Source organism: Rhyacophila brunnea, unplaced genomic scaffold (genome assembly GCF_057557595.1).
Source record: "Rhyacophila brunnea isolate RB1 unplaced genomic scaffold, BYU_Rbru_1.0 scaffold_8, whole genome shotgun sequence".
NCBI lineage: Eukaryota > Metazoa > Arthropoda > Insecta > Trichoptera > Rhyacophilidae > Rhyacophila > Rhyacophila brunnea.
In genome coordinates, this window is record NW_028233350.1 from 680296 (window position 1) to 704943 (window position 24648).

At 32.9% G+C, this 24648-nt stretch overlaps 1 protein-coding gene across 1 annotated transcript in view; it reads left to right on the plus strand.

Moving 5' to 3' along the window:
• The window catches only part of LOC147063804 (epoxide hydrolase 1-like), a 45577-nt gene that overhangs the window by 15198 nt on the left and 5731 nt on the right, over positions 1–24648 (plus strand). Inside the window, exon 5 of the mRNA XM_085958912.1 lies at positions 13697–13854. Coding sequence (XP_085815038.1) covers positions 13697–13854 — 158 coding nt within the window. The remainder of the gene's footprint in view (positions 1–13696; positions 13855–24648) is intronic.

Genomic DNA, 24648 nt, shown 5'->3' on the forward strand with positions numbered 1-24648 from the left:
CTTCCTCTGGTAGGTATTACCCGGAAACGTCATCGAACATCACCGATTGATACTGTTTGAGTATAATAAATATTTGGTTAAAAACAGTGAAAAAATACGCAAAAGATATTAACGTAATCAGAAGCACACAGAAAAATGGTTTGGGGCTGTCCATTTTGAAAAATTATCCATAATATTTATTTATTGTTTTAAAGCGGGGGAGGGGCGGGTTTAATAAAATTTAACAGGCGCCACTGACATACACATTTGTATGTATTTACACATATAGTTTCTCGTCGCTTTAATCGCGGAATACCATAATTTTCCAGGTAGGTACATTCTCCATACTCGGACACCCTATACTTTGAGTCTAGCATGGCCTGCCGGTGTAATGGATGTTAATCTATAGCCATTGTGAGCTGTCTCATCCACAAGTGGCTGTCGAATGCGTTTATGTCATAAATAAATCTTTTATGCATTTATGTCATCCGCGTTGTCTATTTTTTAGACATGTCGCATCGCAATATTAAAGCAAACATTAGATGCCCCAGATAGTTTAACAGATTTATAAGTGTTACAGGTCTTCAAGTGGCCGCATGTCTTGTGTATCGTAGAATACCGATAGGAGTGGGGCAACCCCTTTGAGAAGGCTGCTTGACAGTCAAACCATCCGGGTCAACTAACATGCCATTTACCTAAATAATTTATATCTTTTCCGTTTTTGTGGAGGCTCCTGTTGAACAAGTTTCGAAGGATCATAAGTAAAGATGGTGCACAAATCCATCTTCTCAAGGTAGGTGCACATTATTGGGATCGAAAAACCCAGTGTTGACAACGACCAAGTCCGTTTTACGTTAGATTAAAACTTATATACGTTGAGCAAGTGGTTGACATCCATTTCTCGTAAAAACAAAATCTTTTAATACAAACCTCCACTTTGTGGAGGCCCATATGATCCTATTAGGATCGGACATGGTCGAGAAATGATTTTAGGCCATTTCCTATGTACGTTCTTTATGCCGTGCGTTTCTTCCGACGATTATTTTACCACGCCCCGTTGTGTTCACAGTCGAATCCCCGCATTTCCTCACATCCATTTTTCAGATCCAGACAATTGTGAAATGAACATTTGTGTGCGATCTATTACACCCACAAGTGGTTGTTGTGTGGGAGCAGCCTAAAACTATATTCACATCAATTTGGACAATGTTTAAATATTAACAGGTGGTTATCCCTTGTCAAACCGGAATTGTGTGTTTCGCTTCGACATACTTTTTTGGGATATTCTTCCTGTTTAGATATATTTTCTAGAATAATCGAAATGCAAATAGGTGTGACGAGGGTACCGACGAGAGTGTTTTTTAACGAACATTTTATAAATAACGGATAACGTATTACGAACACGCATGAAAAGAAATGTTTAATTTATTTTTCATCTAGATTTATTTACTCGGTTCAAACGGACTGTATTGGGAAAATAAATTATGTACGGGCTGGTTTATCTAAAAATATGTATGGGTAGACTTTTGAAGGTATATTATATGCATAGTGTATGTTAAATACTTAATACTAATTTGGGGCTAAAAGCTATTATCACAATGATTCAATTATTATACCTAAATTATGTTAAAATTCATACAGATACCGTTTAGTCATAATCTGTATTAATATCATTTCAAAAGGGGAGGGTATTTCGTAAAATACATTTTACTTACTTAGGTAGTTATTTAACATAATAATTATGTAGAATTTGGGTACTGGTCGACCACAAGGTTAGGTATACCACTTCCTTCGTTTCGTTATTCGGTGTTTTATTTTTATCATTGGCTCTACAATGAATTTGACACCCACGGTGGCCGAGTGGCTTAAGCGTTGGACTATCATGCCGTGGGTCACAGGTTCGAATCCTGGGTCTGGCAAGTACACATATTGTTTTTCAATTTGTGTGTGAGTCAAGGTATGGACCTAATAGTTTGAGCAAGTGGCTGACATCCATTTCTCGTAAAAAACAAAAAATCTGTTAATACAAACCTCTACTTTGTGGAGGCCCATATGATCCTATTAGGATCGGACATGGCCAGATTCTACAATAAAATTATACGTGGATATTGGATTTTGGGTACTGCTAGAGGATTGGCTGGACAAATGTTATAAGTATATAAAAGTACTTAAACTTAATATTGTCAAATCAACGGGCTTTGTCTTCTATATCGTATATTATAAAAAATATAAATTATTTATAAAATACCTGAAAATGCCTGATTTGAAATCAGGCATTTTGATAAAAAAAAATTAAACTGATTCGAACCAGTTTAAAATTCATACGTGGTACAAATACACCTGTAATATTTTTTATTTAGTATGGATAAATATGTACTTACCAAAAATATAATATAAATCTAAACAGTTTGCGTGGCATTCCTAGAAAAGCTATTTTCCTACCAATTTCACGTTTTTCATCATTGAAAAGGAGCACGTAAAGGTTAGGAAAACGTTTGAATAAACAACCCTTAATACACACAAATGCCCCAAAAATCAACAGATATACAAAAAAAACCCTTTTTCTTTTTCACTCTATTTGATCCCTTTGGTCCAGAGGGTCAAGACAAGACATATAGTGTTAACATTAGCGTTAGAGAGTGGGGTTACATTTTCAAAGAGGTGTATAAAAAGACAATTTTAAGATTAAAGTGGTCGATTCAAATCTAAAAAAAATCACGAAGTAAAAGTTTTAGACATTTTTCTTTTATACATGTATTATTGCGTAGGCAGATGAAATTGCTTTACTTTTTGCCATTTACGATTGGCATTTAATTTAGTACTTAAGTAGGTACTTTAAATTTACAAACTATACGTAGTCCTCGTGAAATATACAAAAAAATCGACTAATTCGATTTGATTGTTTTCAAATCAATGAGATAAACGACAGTTGGATATAAATACACTTTCATCTGATCTCTGTGTCGCCTTTAGTTACGTATAGGTCCAACTCTTTAACTAGTTTTGAATTTGAGCCCCATACGATAAAAAAATTAACTAAAATTAAACATAAAATTTTCGAAATAAATCCATGTATTCCACCGATTTTTTTTATTGTGTACAAATTTAAGTAAATTTATTCACGTAAGTGAAGTAAACTCTTTTTTACAAATCACAATACACACATACATTAGTATTTGGTAAATAGTTTTCATGAATTCATTGGGTAACAAACATTATATACAATCCAATTTGTAAAAAATACCTGTAGATTTTGTTATAATTCAATATCTGTATGGCTATTTTGAACTATTTGGAGGCCATCATTTATTTTTTCTGACTTATCGGTTACGTAATTTTCTACTTTGTGATGAATCATTGCATGTGCGTTATTATAGATATTTAACACCCACGATGGCCGCGCGGATTAAGTATCGGCCCATAGTGTCGTTGGTCCCAAGTTCGAGTCCTGGGTCTGGCAAGTACACTTATTGTTTTTCAATTTGTGTATGAGCCAGAGATTGACCTAATAGGTTGAGCAAGTGGCTGACATCCATTTCTCGTAAAAAGAAAATCTGTTAATACAAACCTCCACTCTGTTGAGGACCATAATATGATATTATAAGGATCGGACATGGTCGGATTTTTTTTTAGATATTATGTACATATGAATTGAAACCTTTTGGGATATCAAGATAATATGATTGCTATATCTACTATAATCAGTATTAAGAATGTAGTCTATAAGTTTCATAAGTTTCATCAATGTTGGAGCAGAAGTTTTTAACAATTAAAAAACCATAGTTTTTTATGCAATACAATATTATTTATTAGTATGAGGATGTATATAAAACTCTTTTTTTAAGACCAATACAAATTGAACTTGTTAAGAATAGCACAACACAAACATAGACCCCTCCAAACCAACCCGCCCACACCACACTCGGTCTTAATCGAGCGTATCACTAGGCCTTGCGTTTGGATGTGAAGAATCATCAGCAGTTTTTTTCACGCCTGGGAATGTCTCAGGAGCAGGTACCTATGACTGAGATCGCCACGCTCTCAAGTGAGCTTTGACTGAGTTTACTGAAAGACGTAATTTCATAAAAAGTGCTATGTGATACAAAAAATAAAACTAAAACAATACTGATAAACAAAACCATGTGGAAAGATCTTCACGTCCGCAATAAGACGCCGCAATTTTATTATTATTACAACGTTTTTATTAGCTCGTACTCTTGTTTTTTCGGTGGTTTTTTGTCCAGTACAAATCTTGCAATCGATTTTTAACTAACTTCCCGACTAGCTAGACATTTAAAACTTTTAGAATATATCAGAAGACGATGCCAATGCATTATTTTAATACTTTTAGCGATCTTTAATCAGAATTGAATTCATTTTCAGTTAATTCTGTTTTGTATAGAAAGTTATTTTAGAAAAATCCGTAAAAACTGAAAGACTATTATTGGTTGCTAAGGGGATGGTCCTAGCAACTAAATTATTAATATATACGTGCGTTACTATGTAAATCTAAATTAAATGTCAAAATGACATTTCAGAAGTCTATATTTGTTTGTGTGTTGTTTTTTTATTTACTTTATATCAAGTACAAGTTTGAGCATATTGAGCATAATAATTCAACAGAAAATTTAAAGACGTTGTAAGTATTTAAAAAGTTCTTTTTATCTTGTAATTATTCTTAAATGCAATGTAATTGGCCTTTAAAATAGCACAAAAAATTTACTTTTAGTCATTTATTTGTATTCGAAATACCAATAGATGCATGACAATAACATTTGAAAATGTTTACGGAAACATAGCCGCCGCAGTCATTCTTGACGAAACGCATTCTGCAAGTCCAATTTTGGGCCACTTTTTTTTAAACAAAAACAATGTGGGCTTCCAAGGCGTCAATTATTGCTGAGTTATTAGTGAGCTTTATTAGTATACATCAGTAACTTCACGTTGCCCTACATGTATGTAATCTAGAGGTGTCAAATTGCAGGACCTTGGAGGCCAATTGATAGGTATATTTTTCGCAATCAACTTACCGCGAAATCAAGTCGATAGTTGCGGTCGCCGTAATGCGCGTAGCGCCATCCTGTTGAAACTATACCTAGTCCGGATCAAGGTCAACCATATTAAAAAAAAAAAAGAAAAATGATGATGGTCCGGTAACGATCTCCATTGACCGTAACGCATGCTCTAGCCTCACTTTTGTATAAATACGATTCGATGATGCCACCAGCATGTAAACCGCACCAAAAGGCACATTGTTGTGGATTCAATAGAATCTACATGGTTACTTTTCACAATGCAACATTTTTCTTAATAATACATCCGTAAACTAGCTTTTTTACTGTACGCAATTTTGCGGTAAAACCACATCTTAAAAACGTCATGGCTTCCGGCACTATCAGCAAAATCCAATATTCGAGCCGGTATCCCTGGTCGCAACGATTGACAGATTACTCTGAGCAACGTTTGCTCTTAGCTAATCGTATTCCTTTTATCATTCTTAGAGCAACGCTTACATTCACATACATACACTACATTTTCATCATAAAAACATATCAACATATCATCTCTTGATAATGGCCTCTGCAACGCGCCCGAAACGTCGAATAAAGAAGGACACACGGTGGAAACCCAAAAATCTACTACGATAAAAAAACAACCGTGAAAGTCTCAAATATTATATAACATCTATAAGTTCCGCGAATAGACTACCGATTTTCAAAGTAAATTTGGAAACATAGTTAAGCGTGACTCTATTTATTGCCAGACTATACTGATCATAAATGTCAAAAAGTGAGTGCAGTATCACAGTTTGGTTGGACAGTAAGTTAACCCGTTCGTAAATTCTATCCACCACATAAAACACACGTTATTACAGAAGTATAGGCATGTGTATATGTCACAGTATAAAGATCTGTTTCTCGTTGCTGATTGATTGATATACTTAAGGAGGTTTATTTTTCAGCCAAGATTCAATAGACGTTAGTCTTATATAAGTAATGCCTTTTTCTAATCATAGATTTAGAATTTTTCATTTGTATTCACTTGAGAAGGGTTGACAGTAATACTTTTTATTCTGCTCAGTGCGTGAGGTTGGCGCTTACCCTATTTATTTATATTATTTACTTTACTCTTCACTCTCTTTTTTCTCTCTCTAACTCAGAATACAAATCATACAATTATCCACAACAATTCGAAATATTACAAAAAATATTTATTATCCGAATATTTTTTTAGTCAATGAACAACACACAATATTAATTTAAGAAAGTTGTAGTTCGTATTGAACATCGCAGAAATTTTAGCATGGTTGAAGTTTGCATCGATAGCTTAATTCATAAATCACACTGTTTAAATTATTATAGTTGCGAACCCAAGTAATGAGCATTTAATAAAAATTCGTTACTATCTTTTTCTCCAATAATTGATGTCATAACTATGTAAACATGTCTATATTGAATTATGTGGGTTTTTTATCAATAAATAGTTTATTAAAAATTATTTTTTTATTGATTTATCTAATAAATGCTTTTATTATGTGTCTTCTCCCTGGCATTCTGATAATAATATTTTTCAAAACAATATCAAAACCCAGGGACACAGCAAGGTGTTTTAGCACCCGGGCAGTAATAAAGAATTTGCCCGTTACGTAATATTAAAACTTGCTCCTATGTAGGTACACTTTATCTAACTAACTAAAAATAATACGATCATCAATAACAGATTTATATAATTCGGATTAAATTACTAATTTTTAAAATGTACGACCCCCTAAAAGTAGAAACAACATGGTTTCCCGGTTTTTCTGTTACCTACAATAAAAATCATAGAATTCTTGATGTATATGCTAGTATATAAAATAGCGGTAAATTTCCAACATAAAGTACAATAACCCAACAAAAATACGAAGCCAATAAACCATCAACGGAAAATTCTCGTCGCATGTGATAAAAACAGCACAACATTAACTAAACCCGAAAACTCTTTGCGATCCCGTAGTAGTCGACACATTTCTGTTCGACACGTATTTGCTTAATCCATGAAATAATGCAATGCAACAATTATTATGGTTGCCTTTTTGTTGATATTTTCATTAAACTGTACACACATTTATTTACCAATAGTTGTATACAAAACGTCTAGTCAGTGACGTCCCTAGACAAAATGCCGCCCCTAGGCAGTGCCAAAATGCTGCCACATTATTTTTATAGTTAGGTACAGTACTTTTTATCGTCCTTTCATGACTCCAATATCTAAGAAATGTGTTGCAGTGTGGATACATTACTAACATGATAATATATACCACTAAATCTATTTTAAATACCATATCTGCTTCAATAGACAATGTCTACGATTTCAGATAGGTACATTTAAGAATAACGCCCGACAACTTCCAAAACTAGCGAGTAACTAGCAAACATATTAAATTTGGATACATTTTAAATTATGTAAGTATGTACTTACCTATAATTCAAATATTATTTGCAAATCTACACATGTTATTGCTGTTCACAAAGGACTTTTTAATGGAAGGATATATCCGTTATTACTTTTATTAAGTTTAGGTAGCTATTGCTATATAAATAATGATTCTCCTCGATTTGCCGCTCTTCGGGCAACTGCCGCCCTCAAACGACGCTCAATCTGCCTACCCCCACTGGACGTCACTGCGTCTAGTTAGCTGATGAATATTTATGGAGGCATTCAATTTTGACCAATTCTCAACAATGTGAAGTGAAAATCGTCAATTTATTTTTGAGCATTCAAAGAAACTTCACTTTTGGGTGCCAACCTAGCTACATCCGGAGCAGCTTCCCCACTCACTTGGCCCCTCCTACGCGACTGTCAGAACCAAACAACATTTCAATTACCTATTTAAAATAACGCCTAAATCTTGATATATATATTTGTTTATTTCCTTTGAATGACGTATTGTGAAACCTCAATCAATTGAGAGAATAGTCGTTATTTAAAAAAATCTACTTTGATGGATGCAATGCGAATACGCCAATAGTTTAAGTGTACTAATAATTATACCGATTGCTTTACGTATTTAAGCTTTTATTGGAGACGATATGTTTGAGTCAAAGTTTGGCAGTATTTCCGCCTAGATAGCGTACCTATAGAAAGTAGCCTATCCGCTCAGGCCAGCTTCTTTTGTTTCTACAAGGTCGTGTTACACCTATGGTATTTTATTTAAAGCAATGTTTTCAAAATGAGGAGAAGCATGATAATAATATTATAGTAGAGGACCAACTTTTACAATTTCTACAAAATATTCTATTGGAGTAGACCCCTTGCTAAGCGATTATTTAGAGCCTACGTGAATACAAATAAATATTTCATTTTTGTATCACACCAGTACGTGACATATAATTGAATAGTAAAGTTGTCGCAATGCACCTATATACAGTGATATTGCGGAGTCGTATGTGTACAGTGTCCCTAACCTTATTTTCACCAGGAGTACATTAAAATTTATAGCCAAAATGGAATGGCGGGTACTTTTTTTTCCCCCATTGAAACTTGAATAACTCAAACAAAAAATATAGTTCACAAATAAAAATTATATATTTTTTTGACAATTTCTAGTCAATAACTATGTTTTTCTTTTATTTTGTTAACTGTCAAATTCATGGTGGAACTGCATTGTATTGTTCGATTTAATAAAACGCAAATTTAAAAATGTCCAAATGGTCCACATTTATTTATTAAAGTGGAATAAGTACTACAAAGAAAAATGCGTTTTATTAAATCAAACAACAATACAATAACACTGTATGAATGAAGTATTAAATATTTTGTAAAAATATTATTAAATAATATAATGAAACAGATAATAAGAAAATAAATGTGTAATTATGTTTTTTTATTATACAGAATATAATATTATATTATGAACGTCGTATGTAACAACTATGTCAGAAAAAATAATGGCACTTTAATTAGTGGGATCTTTGGTATTTGATTTCATTAATAAATTTCTCATTTTTAGGAATATATGTGAATATTCCTATTCTAAAACAGTCCCTTAGAGTAGCATCAGCGAACCGTGATCTGTATTTCGATTTTATTATGCTCATTGTAAAATTTTTCTTTTCTTTTTCTTTTAACCATGTCCGATCCTAATTAGATGGGCCTCCACAGAGTGAAGGTATTAACAGATTTGTTTTTACAAGAAATGGATATTAGCCACTTCCCCAACCAATTAGGCCCATACTCTGACTCATACACAAATTAAAACATATGTGTATTTGCCAGACCCAGGATTCGAACCTGGAACCCACGACGTTATAATGCGACGCTTAAGCCGCTCGGCCACGGTGGGTAAAATATAATGATAAAATAGTAGACAAAATAAATGTGTTCGTGGGTGCACACAATAGTGCTCGACCCTGTAGCATAGGGTTGGGTGTATACCAATACTTTGGTTTTTTTCTATCTCAGATCAATGAGATAGACAACGATCGGACCTAGGCCCGCGTTTCTATCAACACACATCACGTCATCACTCCACTGCTGATATCTGACCATATTACTTAACCCGTCCGATCGACAACGGTTGGATGTAGACGCACGCCTCTCTACCTGCACCTCGCCCTACCACTCTTCTACCCTTAACTGACCACTCTTGATGAATTGTTGCAAGTGCATTGTTTTATCTTAACCTTGTGAACTTTTGATAGCAAGATGAAAGTATACTAAATTGGTACAACAATCTATAGACTATAACCGACATATATAACTTGACATGTTAATAGTGTCATGGTGTGAATATGGGAGCCCATGTATTTCAAGATATTAGCAATAGTTATTCGACCACCGCACCTAAAATTATAGTCGTCGGTCATTATTCTAAAACCCATGAAAGTTTGATCAATATTCATCCAGTAGTTTTTAAGTTACTTATAACGGAACAAAGTAACATACCGATAAACAACAAGATAAAAAACGCTGATCGAAATAAAAATCATTATTTAAATCATCGTCATTATTTAAAAAAAAAAAAAAAAAGAGAAGACTAATTTCACTCCTAAGTCAAACATAATAATATTATATAGCTCCAAATGTAAAAATTATATCAATAGAATATTGTACGAAGAATCGTTGCTAATAGATAATATTCATCTAACAACCTAACCTATTTGATGTAATGGATCAAAGACAAAAATGCACTTTTCCAGATGTGAAATTGAATCTACACTTCACGTAAAATATGAGTTTTTACTATACCACTGTAGGTGAGAATTTTACTTATTTTGTGACAATCGCTAGTTTATATATAAAACGAGCCATAACCTTAGTGATTCAAAGAATAAAGATTTATTTTAACGAAATTTTCTATTTTTTTAGGTTTGGTATAAAATAAAATTCTATAAATAATAGAATTGTTGTAGATAGGCACTGAATAATTTTGTAGTCTTGAAAAAGTGCCTTAATATTGGAAGACGCTTCAACCGTTACTGAAATAAATATTCTGTGCTCGTTGAGATAATCTCCCGAATTTCTCGTGTAAATAAATAATAACGCGTTACACGATTATCCAATTATTCAATTAGAATTTTCCAGTGCGAGGAGTAAATATTTTACATTATCCTTAAACCACTGGGCCCTCGGGGCGCCAAATTTTACGGTTCGGCAGGTACACGATTCCGTAATTAGTGCATCGATGTTGCGTTAAATCACATGTATAATTAATTATAAAATGTATGTATAGATAATTATAATAATATGCTGTATAAAAATCGTGTGATAGATAAGATATTGACAAAATACAGCACGAGAACATACACCGAGCGGCATTGTCAACTTAACTTTTTTCTTAACATTTAGCTTCCAACATACGTATAATATGGTGTATGTATAGAATTATGACTTAAAACAGCTTGAAATTACTCACAAAAAAATAAAATAGTACATATTAATACCAATAATTAACTTATAATGTAGAAACAACAAATTAAATGTAACATATGAAATTTAAGTAATAACAATATTTTCTTCAAACAAAAGACTCCTGCGCATCTATTCTATACATAAGACTGCTTTCGGCCGCTACTGCAGCTATCTAGGGTAGTTTTGTATCGAAGTATTAGCATTTTTCAAGATTTCAGTTACGTTGCAGACTCCATTCTCAAGACATAATATAGCTCAATTATAATTTAATGTATATGAATTCAAACGCCACTCTAAGTGTATCGAAGGGGGTTCATTATAGTTGACAGCGAACGTCTCTCAGAGTAAAAAAGTGATAGTTTACTATGATTAGAAGCGGTGATGCCAGATCGGATATCGTATTTTGCCGAAAGAATCGGAAGCCGTAGTGTTTTTTTTAATGTAACCCATCGTCCTTATTAATAATGTCAGTATTATGATGTATTTAGATGACCTCATTTATCAACCGCGTAAATTACTCCCTGCAGCTCAGTATCTTGGCCTTGTAGTCAAATTTGTGGCATGTCATGGCAAGGAGTAAACACCGATATTGTGCAATGGTTTAACCGATGTCACCCTTCTTGTTTCCATACGTACACACACATCCGCGAGAGTCCGCGAGGTTTGACCGATATACTATTTCAAACATATGTGACAGTTTATCACATACAAAGTCTGGGAGTTCTATATTGATCATTCTAAATGGAATGCATTTTAGTTGTAGATAGTATTGTACATATTAATTAATTTATTTATGAAAACAAAACGTTGTGGACATAACAAATCTAAATTCAAGAGTGCACTACATGACATTTACATTATAACAAATATTACCCTCACAAGAGAGAAGAAGAGAATATATAAAATAATAATAATAAAAAATGAAAACATACTCAACTACAATTTTATACAAAAAAATAAAATTTCGAATACAAAATACATAGCACATCACTGAAAATGTCGACGTCTTTGGAGAGCGCATTGACTAGTCTAGCAACCCTCGCTAATGGTGCCTGATATGCTTGACACGAGGAAACGATTCCGATCCCAAATAAATCATGGCTGCGACCACGTAGGTAATTGATAGACGCATGTAAATTCAAATTCATTAGGATACCAGGATTGGAAACCATCCCTCGCGATAACAGGCAAAAGTGTTTCAAGATCAGAAGAGACCTACGAGATTCGAGAGAGTGAAAATTAAGCATGCCTCGTAGAAAGGCGGTTGGAAAATAATCATTTGATGAATTATCGAGAGGAAAATAGTTATAGGTATGTCTTAAAATAAAGACATCGAAGAAATTTCTTCTGAGCGCGTTCTAAAATAAGCTTATAGAAAACCTCATGAGGACACCAGATAATCGACCCATATTCAAGAATGCTACGCACTAATGAAATCTAACTAGGAACCATATTATTTGTCTTAATCGCAAGCTTTGAAGCATGATACCATATGAAAATAATTAGTCATACTGAGTAGAATATAATATTAGTAAGTACCTACCTAATAGCTATGGTATAATTAATTTGAGGCCAGAATTGGCGGTTCGGTGCATTTATCATACGATTGTGTGCCAAATAAATCAACCAATCAGATCCACGTGTTATTTGTGAAGCCAGTAATAATTACTTTGGCCTCTGGCTATGTCCCTAATTTCGCATGTTTGCTTTGTCTTAGAGTTTAGACGGATCAATACACAAATATGCCAAATTTACTTGAATTACCATTGGTAATCTCTGTCTTATATTTTAATCATTAATTCTAAAACCCAAAAAATGTAGTATTGATTAATTTAATCAAATTAAATTTTAATTAAATATTGACTAATCATAAATATTTGTTTGGTGATAATGTTATCGTAAGTGGTTATTGATTCAAATTTGGTTTTATGTTAATAATTTTAGATATTTTGTTTGGTATCCTTAATGACGTAGTATGAAATATTAATATCCAATTTCATTAATTTTAATTTAATTGTTATTAACAAAGTATTATTGGACCGATAATGCAATGGATTTGTAGATTATCTGTGTCGCCTTTTGAATTTGTTTTCGTAAGTACCTGTTTTATAAATATCACTCAAAATATCAGTTGAAAGGTCGTCCTTCTGAGGCGAACGAAACCGGTCCAGTTTTTTTTATTAAAAGTGAAATAAATACCATTTTTTTTTGCGTTTTATTAACTTAATCAATAATACAATGCAGTTTCACCATGAATTGACAGTAAACACAATATAAGAAACTGAGAAAGAATGTAGGTTAATAATTGTAGTAGATATATAACAATCATATTTTTTCAAGAGATTATGCGTTTTCTCTGTGTTGATCAAAAACACTTATAAGTATGTATACAATTTATCTATCACTACGTGGTATTAAATTTAAAAAGATACCTACTTACTTAAATACAATTATCGTATGGAATTATAAAACATTTTTTTTTACCATGTCCGATTATAATAAGATCATATCGGCCTACACGGCGTAGATGTTTGTATTAACAGATTTTTGTTTTTACGAGAAACCATTATCTACTATTATCGGTAATACAACCCAACTCCTGGAAACATATCCACTCTACCACAAGTATTGATATAAGTACAATAAATACAACGTTCCATACAATATCTGACAAAAAACTATAAGAATCACCCATTTTTTATACATAAAATATTACGTACATAAAATATGACATTAATTTACACTATAAACATCTGGCGTTCGGTTACTGACACGCTGAAGAGAAGAAAAAAAAAATGAAAATTGTGTTTTTCTTATTTTCCAGGTATGTATTTTTTATGCAGAACCCTTGCATACCAGAATGCTTTTATAGCGCTAACGACATGCAGTTGTTCGTTACTTACATGCTTAATCCAGAAGACCCGAACTGCCCAATTACTAATGAAGACATCGAAGCCTACAAATATACATTCGGACAAAAAGGTAAGAGTAATTATGTTACATTTATATTAATTTTCTCCTCTTTCATTGAAATGCGTGAAACATATCGTGAGCATCCGACAATATGGCCTATCTGTCATTTTTATTGAAATACATGCTTTATATCCATTCAATGTCAAATGATCTTGCGGATCTTTTGCGATTTGAAGGCATTGGTATCAAAACTCATAATCTCCAGCATATACCAAAAATTACTAATGAATGCAGCATTGTTCTCCGTGCTCATACCTGCCATTCAAAGTATAAATTATTTTTCTAAGCTGACAATCTCCCATACAAAATGAATGAGAAATCTGTGTTTATTTTCAAAACTTTTCAATTTCAATATTCTCCAATGCCCTATGATTTTCTAAACTAAGAATCTCCATTCCAGCCAATGAGAAGGCAGCATTGAACTGTCATGGTCGACAGTATTTGTTTATCTATCACAGTGTAAGCATCTGTTCCCCAGTTTTATTCGAGTTTTACTTAATTAATAAAATATAATTAATTATATTTACTTATATTATTATAATATAATTAATAAAATATAACTCATAATATCCTTATGGCATATTTTCTAAACTAATAATCTCCATAGTATCACATTAAAACTAAGAATCTCCAAGATATCTTGAATGTTTGACGAAAAATAACATCTGTATTTACTACAGGCAATTTCTTTTGCGATTCTTCATCTAATAAAACTATAATCAAACTGTTTATTCGTAACTGTAGCATGAAAACAGTTTTTTTTTTTGGTTTGCCAAAAACACACATTGATGGAGATTCTGAGTTATGATACTAAGCCCCTCATTTATCCAATGTGTTAAAAAAATATTTCCAAAGTTATAAAGAAAAACAATTTGTCCTATCACAACATTAAATAAAATTGGCGGCAACATGACCTATCTATCATCATTTTTTTGATAGCTGCCTTGTCGTGTGCATTTTTTAAACCATAATAAAATACTAAGTAGGTAAATAATATGGATTAAAAAAACTAATAGCTCCATATAAAAAAAAATAGTTTTTTCGTTCTCCTGAATAGTTAAGAATTTTGCAGATAGGACATATTGTCAGAATGCCCACGATATTGCCAGTATGTTCTCTCCAAGAGTCCGTATTACACACCACTATTCATATTTTTCCGATTCTGGGAATATGGGATGGGCATGGAAACATTATTTCCTACCACATTTTCATTATTGTTATTAACACACATTTAGTCAAGCATTTACTGAATCTGATATTTCTGATAAATATGTGCATAATTATTACTCAATGAATCTACATAAAATTTACAATAAAGTTATACTACAGTATGGTTTGTGATATAAATTATATATTAATAAAACAAAATTGCTATAATTAAATTAAATTAAAGTTTTAAATGTAGATGATACATAAGTTAGTAATATTCTGTGCTTCTTATTGGTGTAATTAATAGACCAGTGCCTAAAACCTGCTGAAAGATTAAGGGTATGACTTTTCGAAGCACTTAATTCCTTAAAAATACGAAACGTACTTACATTAAACAAATTTTAAACATAAGTAACAAAGAAGAATAATAATTTAATTCAATTTATTTATTTTTAACATATTGTGGACATTACAAATTATAAGTTTAAGACGTTCACAACATGACATTTAGAAACAAAGAAATATAAAACAGTATTACATAAAAAAGAGATAGATCAGTAGATAAATTAGATGAGTACGAGGAAGTACACCGGATGTGTTAAGCAGACCCTATTTTAAGAATTTATAAAACGACGTCCACCTAAACTCATTCGCACGAAGGTGGAATATATCAACACCCGAAGCAATTTTGTTGAACATAGTTATCGCCCTCCCAATTGGCATTACCAGTGGCAGGTTGGTTCTGCACCTTGGGAGAATAAACAACTGATGGTCTCTATATCTAAGATGGTTATCAGGGACACACAGGTCAACACTGCCCACAATGGCAGAGTTCTCATTTAATAATTGTACACATTTGGTTAGCCGATAGATGTAAAAAACACATTTATCAAAAATATTTTGTCAATATTTGAGACGAAGAATTGTGGGGTATGAATAAAATTGTCATCGTGAAAAATTGTAGGCGAAGAATATTATGCACACCGCCGAATGAGTTATTTGAATGGTATTAATGAATGGCAAAACTTTTTAAAAATTACTTAACTTCAAATATATTGCAGACCTCCAGATTTTGACTAATTTTTATCAGGTATCGTCCAGTGATCACGTTTTATGATTTTTTGTTAATCAATAGTGCAAGGGTCCTATGTTATGTAACAATTTGTATCCGAATAACGGTTTGATTGCATTTAGTCTACTATGATTTTGTGTTATGATAGCTGATACTGTAAAGCAGGTGCGGCTTACCTGGTTGAAATAAATTGAGCAGCTACGTTATAAGAAGGTAATCGGTAAGAGTCTTAAAGTTAATTCTAGGAATTTTCAAATAATATCGTCTATTTAGCCGCCAAACGCCGGCTCTGGCTTGGTTTTGGAAAGTGACCAAAATGTAGATATGACTTTATTTTATTATACAATTATGTAATATGCTAGACAATTAGACAAACAGGTTTAATAATTATGATAAATAAATAAAATGATCAAAAGAATTATTAATACACGACGAATTTAAAATTTAAGTTACAATGTAGATAGCGTATCTTACGTCATTGATTTTGCAGAGATGATAATAATATTATTATTGACTATTTATCTTATTTAGTTATGCCATTCACATATACCGCATCGCATTCTGAAATTCCTTTGAGGCGATATTTTTAATGCTCATGTAAACATTTACAGTCCATAATTCAATCAGCTGATAAGACTAATGCACTGTCCGCCATACTATGCAATAATAATATCTAAATGCGATTAGCATAGAATGCATCTAGTAGGGTGACACTTCGACATCTTGACAATCAAGCAATAAGTCAATGAATCTGGCTGATTTATAATGAAAAATTGACATAGCCGATTTGATGATTTAAAAATAAAATAATTACAAGATAAAAAGAACTTTTTATAGGTATACAACGTTTTTAAATTTGCTGTTGAATCACATAAACTTAACTCGACTAGCTTAAACGATCAAAAAAATGTCATATTGATTTCCATAGTAACGCACGTATATATTAATATTAATAATTTAGTTGCTAAGACCCACTGAGTAACTAATAATAGTTTTACTTTTTACGGATTTCTTCCGAAATAACTTTTCATACAAAACAGAATTAACTGAAAATGAATTCAATTCTACTTAAAGGTGGCTAAAAGTATTAAAAGAATGCGTTGGCATCGTGTTCTGATATATTCTAAAAGTTTCAAATGTCTAGCTAGTCGGGAAGTTAGTTAAACATCGATTGCAAGATTTGTACCGGACAAATAAGAATACGAGCTAAGAAAAACGTTGTAAAATAAAATAACACCTACGTTGGTTTCGAAACAACAACCTTCAGTTACGAAGCATGCATACTGTCCATTACGATACGGATACCATTTAACCATTAATTGCACACTGCCTGTGTAGATTTTTTTGAGAAACAGAGAACGATTCTATCAAACTAAAAAAAATAGTCATTATTACTACATATTATATATTTCAATAAAATATATTTTTGGATCGTGTGATTCCTGTTCATAACCTCAATATAAATCTAGAAACTCATAAATTGGTCAGTAGGTAGTGCTTCTTTTGCGTGTACTTTTAAAACGTGTAGGTACGTGTAAAATCATAAATGGATACCCTTGCTTTTGCTTAAAATTTTCATTCGTCATATTTGTGAAAGATAATACTTTTATTACATACATATTATTGAGATTTGCTTTGATAGAATAGAAAACTAATGTCTGGTTATGAGAAGAATACTGGAAATTTAAAAGTAATTTTGTTAATATTTAATTCTTCTTTATTCTTTAGACCATGTCCGATCCTAATAGGATCATATGGGCCTCCACAGAGTGGAGGTTTGTATTGACAGATTTTTGTTTTTACGAGAAATGGATGTCAGCCACTTGCTCAACCTATTAGGTCCATACTCTGACTCATACACAAATTGAAAAACAATATGTGTACTAGCCAGACCCAGGATTCGAACCTGGGACCCTCGACTCTATAGGCCGGCATTTAAGCCACTCGGCCATCGTGGGTTACAAATATTTAATTACCATATTTAAATAACATCCTAATTATATCTAATGGCCACCTGATGGACAACGCACCAGCTGCGTTGGACGCAGCGAATTGGACAGAACACTCCCATAATTAAAATTCCAATATTAAAGTAAAAACGTGAATTTCTTGTATGAAAACTTATAACGATGTACCTACCTACGTAAATTTTGTTTTTCAACAACATTCCATCACCATCAGCGTGAATCTATCCACTGCTGGATGAAGGCCTCTCCAAGCTGATTCCATTTCTCTCGGTCCCCTGCGATACGTTGCCACGTACTTCCGCGGAACTTAACCATTTCATCGATCCAGCGGCCTTTCGGTCTACCTTGCGGACGTTTTGTACCTCTTGGGTACAACTGGATGACTAGATGTGTCCAGCCCTTTTCCATTTGAGGTTTTTAGCGAGCTCAATAATATTTATTTGGCAATATTTACATCTGAAGACGTGTTAGTAAAATATGGCAACAATGTCATATACATATTGTGAATGGTGATATTCCATATGTGTTCATTTTAATGTAGGTGGAATTAATTGTTAACAACATTCAGTCAGACTCGGCGTTCGATAGTAAATCAATGCCATTAAATTTAATCATCACCAACCGGGGTCAATCCACTGCTGGATTAAGGCCTCCCCAAGCTTCTTCCAACTCTCTCGGTCCTGTGTCGTTCGCTGCCACGTATTTCTGCCGAACATTACCAGTTCGTCAATCCAGCGACTTTTAGGGCGATCCTGTGGCCGTTTCGTGCCCCTTGGGTACCACTGGATGACGGCATTTGTCCAGCGGCCGTCCTTTCGGCGAGCAATCTGCCCCGCCCATCTCCATTTCAGCTGTTTGGCAACGTCTAATACATCGCGTACTCCTGTCTGCTTCTTAACCCATTCGTTTCTCTTACGGTCCTTTCGCGTGATGCCCAACATACACCTCTCCATGCCTCGCTGTGCGACTCTTAGCCTTTGGACATTTCTAGTGTTGAGGATCCACGTCTCGCAGCCATACGTGAGCACGGGTAGCACACATTGGTTGAACACCCTACGCTTAAGACATAATGGTAGGTCACTCTTGAAGATACTCTTCAGACGTCCGAAAGCACTCCATCCCAGCTTTGTTCTTCGAGCAATTTCATCGTGCATACTTCCGTCTATGGATACCTGCTGTCCGAGATAGACGTAGCTGCTGACTTGCTCGAGTTAGGTGCCATTAATACATATAATCGCAGGGTCCGAAAAACAGTTCCTCATCACTTTTGTCTTTGAGACGTTTATCTTTAGGCCGACCGTTTGACTGACATCCGTGAGTTCTTGCATTCTACCTTGGAGGTCTTTCGGGTCTTGTGAGAGTATACCAATATCATCTGCAGAAGCGCAGGTGACTTAGGTGCTCCCCATTCATTGAAACACCTTTTTCCTCTCAATCACGTTTCTTAAATAAGTCCTCAAGAGTAGCGGTGAATTAAATTTAATGATTAAGTATTATAATTTAATGCCAGACAACATTCAAAGTTATCTAATTATTAAGATAGATAATGATAATGATGAGAGATAATGAAAAAAATTATGATTGAACACTTTTAACAAAATATTTTCATAATTTTGATTACAAAGGGATAGCTAATTTGAATCGTACGAGTATGTGAATGTATGCATACTATGCTACATTGAATAAAAGATATTTTGTAATCAACATGTGAATTTTCTCGGAACAAAAAATGTCTAAATTAACGCAGTAAAAGTTTTTTATGCGAGTTTTATATAGCAAGGCGCGTTGTGAAGTAATTTTTTTTTTTTTTTTTTGACCACAGATAATAAATATAGAGTTTAAAAAAACCTCATCGTTTATAAAAAAAAACTTTAAAGCAATTATTTGAAACGACATTATTTTTTAAAAAAAATCAGCGAATATTTTCCCATTTTCGACAATATTCATGAATAACCAATCAATGAAATTATCCATTCATGCGGCTCAATTTTATGGAATTGAGTATTCCACTTCAAAACATGAATTATTTCCATATAATATGTAAATTAATGCTCAAACAATTTATTTCCAGCAAAGGTGATTATCTATATCTGTATCTGCATAACAATTTGTTTATTGCTGTTTGAAATTAATACTATGCAATTATTTTTTCATTTAAATGTGTTCAATAGATTCAAAGAGATTATAATTGTGAACCAAATAAATTCAATATTTAGTGGTAAACCCAGCTTTCTCTCATCAAAACGCTCCTTTGTTAAATCGCTATGAAAAGCAAATGCAGTAATCTCACTATCCTTTCAAAAGCATACACAGCAATCTCCATTTAAACCAATCATATGCAAGGGAATGTTACGCCACAGGATGGCCGCTCCATACTAAACAGACAGTTGGCGGTTATTTTTGTTGGTACTAATTTTAAATATTTTTAATATCCCTTTCCTAGTTAACACACAGCAAACATATCGGCAGTTTATAAAGTTTTATGGCAAACACAGCAATCTCCAATTTTGTAAGATCCAAAAGCAGCAATCTCCACCGCGTGGTAGCAAAACCAGCAATCTCCCGATTTAAATACTAATTATCTTTTTATAGACATATATTAAAGAAGAACTGAAAATGAATTTGTTCCCTGATATCAAAATACTAAAATCATGTATTTTTTTTAGATTCCGACGAAATCTCCTTTAATATTTATAAGTTTTTGGGTGTTTTCTCAAAAACATAAAAGTGGGCGATTGCTGCCTTTACTTTTATACCCCTCATAATATGTACTTTACATTTTTTGACGTATCCCAATGTAAGATATAATTTATATTCAAATATAATTTTCATATTTTCTTAATTAAAATTATCTTAAGTATATTATATTGATTTGATTTGATTGATTGGTGTAAATTAGAACTGACTACGTCTCTCGGTTTTATAAAATAAAACTTAGATAAAGCAACCCTACTTTATTACAAGTGTTTTACTTATTAAATACAATACAAACGCAAATATTTCACTATTCGTGTTTTATCTCTTGTAAAGAATGGAAGTTTGAATTATTAAAACTATTCTTTCTCTATTGAATTCAAAATGATCCTTGGCCCCGTATTTCCACGCAGAATAATGGTTGCCGCAGTGTTTATCGATTGTTATTGTAATTCTTAAAGTCGCCGTCATTGTCTCACCCAACTAGACGCCCCTACCTCTTCAGTACATGTTGGATGACGACAATTAACTCTGCTAGACGCGTTTACCTTGGGCTGTTGCCAAGTGCATTGCACCGGATTTTATTGCACACGTTTCTCCCCGCTTTACCAACATGCAACGGAGTGCATCTGCACTTTTTAGATGCATTTCGAATTGTAATCTTTTAAGTAGCCTACGTAGTTTCGTGTCAAATGGATTAGTAAATACGCGAAGGCACCTCGTGCCGAGTATGCTAAGGGCTTTTAACTCGGAATCCCGATTCCCACTCGACACACCAGATATATACCTAAATACATTTAGAAAAATGATTGTAATATATGGGCCTTGAACCCACGGCCATTGCACCTGGTCGGACATTCGAGGTCAGTAAGATGGGTGGGGGGAAACAGGGCTCGATAACTGCGTTCCGTTACTAATTCGCCCAAAACTGTCTTCTCTGACAAACGTAGCTGTCCATAAACCCTTCAGCTCACTTTGCATTGAATCATCTGGTTTTTCATGTTTTGGTTGTCAGCAGGGCTCGAAATGGACCGGAACGCAACGGAGCGCCGTTCCGGTTCATAAAATCCCCAAAATTATCGCCCCGTCTTGTGGAAATATCAATTTGACTGTCTGAGCTAGATATGTCATATACTTTCTTTAATTAAAAATATTAAAGATCGTATCACTTTCCATTAGAAAATTTAATTCATTAAAAAACGATACCTTGCCAATCCCGGGATTCCGATCGGGATCTCAAATACGAATTCCGAAAGATGCGGATTAAAAACTATTTTTACGATGCAAAATTCCGAACTCGTGCAAGGAAATAAAATATACATTGTAAATACAATGAAAAGAGACAATTTAATAATCTTAAGTAGTGGCGATTCACTCAAAGTACTGTTTAGATCAGAATTTCCCAAACTTGTCAGCCGTAACACAGTATATTTCATTAATTAATTGAACTGGCGTTTATGTGGTAAAACTCTATTATGTTGGTTTTGACAAATTTATTTAAGATAAAACACAATTTTGATAAATCTCAAAAACATACAAATCAGAAAAAAAAATCTAGAAAAAAGACTCAAACTCACGTCTTTCTAATAAATAATTTTTTTATCAAACGAATAATTCACAAGATTTAATAATGTAATATTCTAAGTATTGAACATACATAATTTTGAAAGGTAGCTAAAAATAATTTTAGCTCAATTTTGAAAATCGCTTCAGAGAGTATTATAAGAGTCATAGTTACAATTTGTCGCAATTAAGTACGGCGCCTTTAGAATTGTGATCAATGTGCACGGTAGCGAAACCCATGAGATGCAGGTTCGATTCCTGCGGGGTGTCTCACTTTTTTCAAAATGATTTTTTCTATTGGTTATAATACATTTTCTCAGAAGTGTTTCCAAAATTATGTATGTTCACGTCTTTCTCTTTCCGGGTGAATGTTTTCACCTCTAAATAATCGATCCGTCTATGATTCATGCAAATTATTTCTAATATTTACATTTTAACTCAAGGTACTTAAAATTCCACCAATCAGGAGGCAATCTGCTTTATGATCAATTAGGGTAAATGGCATTACTAACATACTCGTAACAAATATCTGATGCTAGTCAAATTAGAATATCGGCGTTCTTGTACTTGTGCGTAATGTATTTTTCTCTTTATTAGAATGTAATATTCTTAAACGTTATGTAGATATATTCAATATTGAAGACACGTGGTGCTGCAAGTTTTCCCGTTTAGGAATGTTTGGACAAAACCAAATTGACCCAGTATCCACGTCAATGTGATATGCACGCGGAAACTTACGGCGCCGTATGTCTTAGCCCTTAGCCTTGTCGAGCTGTTGTTTGTTTCGATTCGCACTGTTTCTAAATCGCCTTTTGTAAATACTCAAATTAATCAAACAATTGCAACATTTCAATCACAAAATAAATATATTCCAAAATATAATTATTTTCGATACGATCCGGCTTATTATTTTCGCAACCCATAAATTGAGAAGCGCTGGCTTAGATTGTATAGAGTTACAGACTATAGTTAACTCACTTATAAAATAAAATGTAATACACATAATATTTTTGGTAATGTACCCTTTCCGGCCGATTGCAATATTGTATGATTATTATATTACTAAGTAGTAATATTAAAAATATTATGCGCAAAAATAAATATTATTAATTATTACACAATATGTATATTGTGTAATAATAAAATAATCAACTCGGTAGAATTATGACATATGACAAATCGGCAACGTGGAAAGCGGTTTTCTTGTGAATCCATCAAAAAAATCCTCGATAAGGTAGTGAAATTTCTACTGATAGTTTATGAAGATGTTTTCCTTAACGGCCCACGTGCTCGTCGTAGGTCAAAATTGAGTTTTTATCGTATTTTCAAACCATGATCCTGGACACTCCTTAAACGTTGTAGATAATCTATTTATATAATTTTGAAGCCTTATTATCCTTTATAGTTATTTTAAGCATTTGATGACTGCATAAAGTATTTTTATTACATAAAATAGTATTCTTTTAAACCTCTCGCTCTAATGTTTTAGAATATAGTCATATTTCGGTACATAACTGTGCAGTGGTGTTATGATTTTTTACATTTATTAATTTTTAAACGCATTTATAAAACCATTAGTATAATTTATTACGAGATAATTTTTGTAAAATATTCACGATAAAAAATTATATTGATAATCTCTGTGATCCCAAATTTGACAAGAATTAGGCATTTTATTATTCAAAAAATCGGCAAGATTAACACATTTGAAGATGATTCTAAAGATACTTATTATAAGCTATGTTTTTGACCATTCAAGTGTGATAAACATCTTATGAATAATGATTGCTTTATAATAATTATTGACCTAAGAATAAGGTAGTGTTTTTTTGAAATACGCCATTTCTTTTGTCATTCCCCAGTGGTTAAGCTACAACATACGGTCGTAGTCATAAATTGACAAACTATAATTGAAGTAGGGAGTAAAATGATATTGACGCGCGTGCTTGAAATCTTGCCGATTTTTTAATAATAAAATGCCTAATTCTTGTCAAATTTGGGATCACAGAGATTATCAATATAATTTTTTATCGTGAATATTTTACAAAAATTATCTCGTAATAAATTATACTAATGGTTTTATAAATGCGTTTAAAAATTAATAAATGTAAAAAATCTTAACACCACTGCACAGTTATGTACCGAAATATGACTATATTCTAAAACATTAGAGCGAGAGGTTTAATAGAATACTATTTTATGTAACAAAAATACTTTATGCAGTCATCACATGTTTAAAATAACTATAAGTAAAGGATAATAAGGCTTCAAAATTATATAAATAAATTATCTGCAACGTTTAAGAAGTGTCCAGTATCATGGTTTGAAAATACAATAAAAACTCAATTTTGACCTTCG